This window comes from Pygocentrus nattereri, chromosome 27 (assembly GCF_015220715.1).
Source record: "Pygocentrus nattereri isolate fPygNat1 chromosome 27, fPygNat1.pri, whole genome shotgun sequence".
Lineage (NCBI taxonomy): Eukaryota > Metazoa > Chordata > Actinopteri > Characiformes > Serrasalmidae > Pygocentrus > Pygocentrus nattereri.
In genome coordinates this window covers 18,739,593-18,747,288 of record NC_051237.1, presented here as the reverse complement: position 1 = coordinate 18,747,288, position 7,696 = coordinate 18,739,593, and the positions used below count along the sequence as shown (strand labels likewise).

Sequence of the window (7,696 nt, the reverse complement as noted above, 5' to 3'; positions counted from 1 at the left end):
TATAATTAGGCTAATATCTCCCATTTCTGACACTCAGGGGCATTTCTGACTGTCTCTAATGTTTAATTTGCTGGCAAATTAAAACAGAACAATTGTAGCCTGTAGGAGTGCAGTTCCACTATTTGTAATAAAAGGCTTTTAGTGAAAATTGAAAGAGTTGTTCATTTTCCGGCTGCTTAATGAGAAAGGACAGCTTAACTCAGTATAAACCCCGAGAGCGGCGTTGTTAGCCTGGCTTAAACAAATCCAATTAAATGTCAAATAGTCTGTTATTCTGACTACTGGCCAGAAGGACTTGACCTTTCTGCACTTTACTTGACACCGCTTTGGAAGAACGAATGAGGAAGAATGGAGAGACAGAGAGAGAGAGAGAGAGAGAGAGAGAGAGAGAGGCGCAAGAGCGTGACGAAGATGGCGCGCTGAGAGATGAAAATATGGAGCGTTCACTTCAAATTCCGCCGGACAGACAGCGCTCCTCATCTTCTGGAATATTCTCGCTCGCTTTGACGTCCTCCAGCGCGCGCTCCCGGTGTTGATCCGAAAGGAACATGTGCTAATGTATTCCTGGGCTGCCATTAAGCCCGTCCCCGGCTCTGTGCGGTGGAGACAGGGCGATAATGGATAGGGCTTGAACTGATCCAGGTTCTATCACATTATTCAAGGCTCGGATTTCCTCGTTATTGCACATTATGCCTGTGTCACCTCTCAGAATTATTACAAACTAGTCCAATTATACCATTTTATCCGAAACCTACCAAAAGGGGCTCGTGCTGCTTTCTCTTTATCCGAGCCCTTTAATTCAGCTGTATTAAGTTTAGCTGATGAGTAATGAATTCATAGCACACGAACTGCTTTTGTGCGCATTTCTACGCAATAGGCGACCAATGCCTAAACACCCAAACCTGAACAGGCGCACTCCTCACAAAAAGGATGCGTTATAGTACGAAAACAATGTTCTTTCACTAGAAAATAACAGTCCTTTTTGTTGTCATGTAAATTATACGTTGCAGTTTGTTTATAATGCAGAAGAACCATTTAATAATGCAGTATATATATATATATATATATATATATATATATATATATATATATATATATATATATATATATATATATATATATATATATATTAGCATTGACATGGTTCTTTGAGCTGTCATGGTTCTTTTCATAACTTCTTAAAGGTTGTGTTCTTGGTGAATGATTACACACAGCATTGTTATTACTACACGTCATACTGTAGTTTCTTATTCCAGGCACCAACATATTGACTCACTACTGTAACAATGGACTGTTATTTGTTTAATAGATTCTTTGCTTTGGAACATAGAAACCATATTTCATTGCAGTTATAACGTTTGTTATATTGACTCCACACATAATTTCTTGACTCCAGCCTTTTTATCTTGCTATTGTATCGTTTTGTTTTAAAACATTTCGCCATAAAAAGGCAAGAAAACGCGTTTCCCTGGAAAAACTCAATTTAGGTACATAATTAAACCTTAAAACCACTGTTGTACCTTTGAGGGTTCATTCACATTGTACCTTGATGAATGAAAAATCTACCTGCATAGGATCCTTTTTTTCTGAGAGTGTACCTTCAAAAACAATGTTGGGATGAATGTCTTGCTATGAATTCTGTCCGTGGAGAACAGCGGCAGGGAGAAAGAGAAGCTATGTACATTTAAGCAAATGATCAAGTGTGTTTTAATTCATATGTGAGCCTTTTCTGTAAAAATGTCTTGTAAGTGGCCAACTCACAGCGATGCTTTTCATTAGTGCTGAATGTTGGCTTCCTCAGCCTTCTCATGTCGTCTCTAGAGGTGTCATATGCTCATGCGCTATTATACGTCCTTGTAGATTTTTTTTCTGGCGTAGCCTTTGATTCACCCCCATCTCTTTCACGCTCGCCTGTTTATTCCTTTCGAATCGCCGCGTGGCGTCACCGAGCCCTCCATTATGACGCCCGCCCTATTAAGACTGACGGCTCGCGAGCACAGAGGGGGCCACGGAGTTTCGTCCCAGAGCGAGCGGCGCACTCTCCACAACACGACCGCCTCTCCGCACGCTTCCCCCTCCGCCAGCGGCCCCCGCCCCCTCCCCGCTAGCTGCAGTCCACCCGGCGCCCCGTGCACACCGCGCGCATCCGTCATGGAGAGCAGGAAGGACGCGCCGGCAGCCGCCACGGACTCCGATGTGTCCGAATCCGCTGGCGAGCATCGCGACAAGCTGGCTCACCGCGACTGCCGAAGCCCAGGCGCGTTTCCTCATTCGCGGAGCAGCACGTGCGGGGATACGAGGGTGGCCGGCAAGCCGTGCTTGCCGAGCAGAGAGCTCTCTGATCTGCCCAACAAAGAAGGCAGCGGCTCGGACGCAGAGTCCGACTTCTACGAGGAGATAGATGTCAGCTGCACCCCAGAGAGCATGGACTACCCCGCTGGACAAGGTAAAGACCGAGCCTGACACGGCAAACTTCGCATAGCACTGCAGAGCATTGTTTTGGGAGAGTGAACAGCGCGGTTCAGAAACATGACTAAACAACATCCAGCGCCACTGACAGGGGGCTCGACTGTTGTGTTTCGAGTTGATGAGTCCATTTAACAGACCACAGTGTGCGTTTGCAAGGAGTGCAGCTCCATCACAACAGCTTTAATCTAGATGTTGTTTTGCAAACATTTAATTTTCTTAATTTTAGATGACAAGTTTATTCTTGTGAACGTAAAGGACGATTCAGCCCACAATGGCACTTAAACATAGAGTGTGAGTGAGAATACCGTGGCCTACAGTGACCCTGTTGTCATCGGAGCTCCGCAGGCTGAAGCAAGAAAATGTGCTAGGCGAACAGCATTAATAGCAACATACAGAAGGAAGATCAAAGAAAGGCTGTTTATCTCAGAGTAGACTGTGTAGGAATAGTGTGGGGTTGTAACTGGGCTTTACTATCGAAAGAGCAGAAAATCATACGTCATAGATGAGATGGTAAAAGAGTGTTATTCATTCATTTATTTATTAATTCATTTGCCATGCACTTGCCTGTCTGCTGATATCCTGTTACACTCACCCACATATATATATATATATATATATATATATATATATATAGTGTCAAGGGTAATAATATTATTATTAACGATTTACAACAAGAAACGAAATAACGAAAAGGTCTATTTGCTGATGCTGACAATGTATCTGAATTCTTTGCTGTCCTAATGAAAGATCTCATTTACACTTCAACAAAAACCAAACATGACATGTATCCTGTGCGTATACAGTGCAGCTGTCACGCTGTAACTCTCAGAGGGCCTGACGCTGTGTGTGATTCATTCCTCCAGGATGTGATAAGGAATCTCAGGGCCTCGGGAAGGAGAGCGGCGCGGACAGTGGGAAGCTGAGCTCGAGCCCCAATGCCCTCTCCTACGGACCTGACCAGATGAGGCGATACCGGACCGCCTTTACGAGGGAGCAGATCGCCAGGCTAGAGAAGGAGTTTTACCGGGAAAACTACGTGTCTCGGCCGCGCAGGTGTGAACTGGCGGCCGCTTTAAATCTGCCAGAAACGACCATCAAGGTACCGCAAGAGCCTTTAACTCAGAGTAGAGAGAATAGACTAACTTTAAGCAAGGGGGAGTATGTGTTTTATACAGTAACCACAAAGCAAAGCCCTCGATTGAGCGTAATATGAACATTCGAACAATATATAACATCATAATAATGATGTAGTTGCACCTGTACTCTAAAAATGACTGAACACCTTTAACACACAGCCTGGCCTGACCGCATAAATACCTTAATAAAAAGGTCTTTGGAGCGATCCTATAGAAGAACCATTTTGGCTAACTAAAGAACCTTCAACTGGTGATTAACAAAGCTCAACTACTCAAACGAAGGTTCTTTAGGAAGCTAAAGAAGGAACCCTTAGTGTTTAAAAATGCGCCCAATTTTTCCCTCGGAATCCAAACATGCAAAATATATGCATTATAAACTAAATGCTGTTCACGTCTTTTTAAAATGCACGTTTTTTTTAATTCCAGGTTTGGTTCCAGAACCGGCGCATGAAGGATAAGCGGCAGCGGCTGGCCATGACGTGGCCTCACCCGGCCGACCCCGCCTTCTACACGTACATGCTGAGCCACGCGGCCGCCACGGCGGGCGGCCTCCCGTATCCATTCCCGTCGCACCTGCCCCTGCCTTACTACCCGCCGCTGGGCGGCGCGGCGTCGACAGGAGGCGCTCCGTTAATTGCGGGGCACGCAGCAGCGCGCTCGCTGGAGGGGCTGCGCGTGCTCTCTTCGCACCACCCGTACCCGCGACCCGAGCTGCTGTGCGCCTTCCGGCACCCATCGCTGTACGCGGGCGCGACGCACGCACTAGGCCCCAGCAGCAGTCCGTGCTCGTGCCTCGCGTGCCAAACGAGCGGAGCTCCGCCTCCTCCGCCACCTCCACCACCGCCGCATCCCAGGTCAGCGAACGCGGACTTCTCCAGAGCCGAGGGCTTCATCACTTTCACGCCGGCCGTGCTCAGCAAGCCCACTTCTGTTGCGCTGGACCAAAGGGAGGAGGTGCAGCTGACCAGATAAAAAGCCGAGAGCTACGCGGACTTGGTCAAACTACGGACGACGCGAACAAGCAACCCGCATGAAACACGACCCGAACTCTCCGCCAGCGGCCTGCTATGCAAAAATGACCTGTTCCCACCCCCCCCACCAACCAGACTTCGCACTGGAGCGAACCGTAACAACGACAAGGCAAACAGCAACGTCATAAAACAGATACGCAGAAACGTATTAGACAAAACGCCACACTACTATGTCCAAATGTTTGTAGACACCAGCTCATCCAGCATTCCATTGTTTTCCCTTTACTGTAGTAACAGCCTTTACTCTTCTGGGACGCTTTACACTAGTTGTTGGACCATTGCTGTGAGGATTTGATTGCATTCAGCCACAAGAATATAAGTGAGGTCAGCTGATGAGTAGTCCTGGACTACTTTAACTCATCAAGCGTATTGAGTGGAGCTCCTTCCAGAGAACATACAGAAAACATGGAGGGGGGGGGTGCCTGGCATTGGGCTTAGTATGACCTTAAGCTCATGGTTGGCTGCTCCCGAGTGTAAATTTGCAGTGCTCTATAAGCAATGGGTGCTCCTTAAAGCGGCTGATTCAGGGTGCCTGTATACGTATGGACAAATAGTGAAGGTCTAATGCAAATGAAGTCCAATAGATGAGGGATTGAACATGCTGCCGAACACTGGAATGAGTGAAGGGTAAATCTTTATCATAATTTATACCCCCCCTCCCCAACACACACACACACACACACACACACACACAAACGTCCAAATTGACCCACATACGTTTTCCTTTAGTCCTACAAAATGATGTTTTTTCTTCTAACAGGGGGATTTGTTAACCGGGTACATGTAGCTCATTAGGCTTCCACCGCCGTCAGCGCTCGGTCCCGGTACAGCGGGACCGGGATGGGCACGTGCGAGGGAAATTAAGGAGTGATGTATTCGGAAGAGAGAATTGTCTCTTTTTTGAATTCAGAATTAATGCTAATGCTCGGCTTGGTCAGGCAGGCCGGTAACGAGGCGCCCAGGGAGCGGATTAAAGAAGCAGCGCGAGAGGCTTGACGGGCACAAGACGCACGAGAGATCCGTGGGTCGGTCACGTGCACCAGACTGGGAGCTGCCCGTGTCCTCTCCTCTTCTCTCTTCTCCTTGTCTACTGGACACTTCCACCTCTTCATACATCTCCATCCTACACCTTCTCTCTCTCTCTCTCCCTCTCTCTCTCTCTCTCCCTCTCTCTCCCTCTCTCTCTCTCTCTCTCTCTCTCTCCCTCTCTCTCTATCTCTCTCATCCCCTGTCTTTCTCAGAGAGAAAGACTCCAAACGCACGAGAGAAACAAACGTTCGCGGAAAATGGCACTGGCAGTGAAAATCAGCCTTATGTACTGAACAAGTCTGTTTTTTCCTGCTAGCATCTTTCTATTTTCTATTGCTTTATTTTTATTTCCCCATTCAACCTCAGACTTTACTCGCTTTACATCACAATATCTATGTTCGCATTTGTGGGGGAAATTGTAGTTATAGCCAGATGAGCAGGCAGAGTTGAGCTTTGGGAAATATCTTGGTGTAATGGTCTGAATGCATTGAATTTCCTAATAAAAGTGTATTTTAAACGAAAAGCGGTGAATGTGTTGAAATTCATTCAAAGTCCTGAAAATTCGCCTTCTGATTTAAAACACGCTGGTTGGAACTAGTCTAAAATACTGGATGATACGATCAGGACATTTACACGCCTCACGTGTGTATTTTACTGAATGATTACTTAATTATTTTAACGACATTTGAAGAAGAAAATAATCAGGTTATTTGATTTTTTTTCATCACATATTTGACATTTTTAAAGCAAAATTACACACAGCATCATCATCACCATCGTCATCATCACCAGCAGCTGAATGAATCCAGCCGAACACAAAGAAAGCCATCAGTGTTAATTCATCACTGTAACTGTACCTGCGCAGGTGAATCGGTCGTTCGTACATGAGAATGAAGAAAAGACAGGATGAAAAACGTGAACATCCTACACGGAAGAATTTCATGTTCATACACTAATGTTCCTGTAATTTCACTCGTAATTAATAACCTGGTCTGAAGCAGTCTTTTAAAACCAGCGCTGGTTGCGAGACTAACGTGAACCTCTCGCGCGCTAATCTGCTGATGAGTGTTTTTTTACTCTAAAGTGTTCCCCGCTCGCTTTTAACGGCGGTGTATTTTATACCGGTAATAGAGAGGGCGGAATGAGACGCGTCTCACGGACACACTGGAGCGGTGAGAGATCGATGATTCCCGCGCGCTCGTTAATTGGCTGCATTTGGAGTAATTGTGGGGCGCGCGGCAGATCGAAGCCCGAACGGACCGCGCTGCATCCGCTGAAAGGCGCTCAACATGTAAAGCTTTAACAGACTAAATTAGATACACTAGAGGAAGATAAGGACATACCACTGGACATCAGCCTTCAGGGATCAAGTGAAAAAAATACATCATAAAAAATATTACAATGAACCTCAGTAACACAATAAACAACCAGGGTAGTAACACAATAAACAACCAGGACAGTAACACAATAAACAACCAGTGTAGTCACACAATAAACAACCAGGATAGTAACACAATAAATAACCAGTGTAGTAACACAATAAACAACCAGGGCAGTAACACAATAAACAACCAGGGCAGTAACACAATAAACAACCAGGGCAGTAACACAATAAACAACCAGGGTAGTCACGCAATAAACAACCAGGGCAGTAACACAATAAACAACCAGGGTAGTCACACAATAAACAACCAGTGTAGTAACACAATAAACAACCAGGGCAGTAACACAGTAAACAACCAGGGTAGTCACACAATAAACAACCAGGGTAGTCACACAATAAACAACCAGGACAGTAACACAATAAACAACCAGTGTAGTCACACAATAAACAACCAGGGTAGTAACACAATAAATAACCAGTGTAGTAACACAATAAACAACCAGGACAGTAACGCAATAAACAACCAGGACAGTAACGCAATAAACAACCAGGGCAGTAACACAATAAACAACCAGGGTAGTCACACAATAAACAACCAGGGTAGTCACGCAATAAACAACCAGGGCAGTAACACAATAAACAACCAG

At 45.7% G+C, this 7,696-nt stretch overlaps 1 protein-coding gene across 1 annotated transcript; it reads left to right on the top strand.

The window, feature by feature from the left end:
* Positions 1 to 1,959: 1,959 nt before the first annotated feature.
* Positions 1,960 to 4,599, top strand: evx1 (even-skipped homeobox 1). Its single transcript, XM_017693601.2, has 3 exons — positions 1,960 to 2,446; positions 3,333 to 3,568; positions 4,032 to 4,599. The coding sequence occupies exons 1-3, from the start codon at positions 1,960 to 1,962 to the stop codon at positions 4,575 to 4,577; spliced, it is 1,269 nt and encodes a 422-aa protein (XP_017549090.2). The 3' UTR covers positions 4,578 to 4,599.
* The last annotated feature ends 3,097 nt before the right edge of the window (positions 4,600 to 7,696 follow it).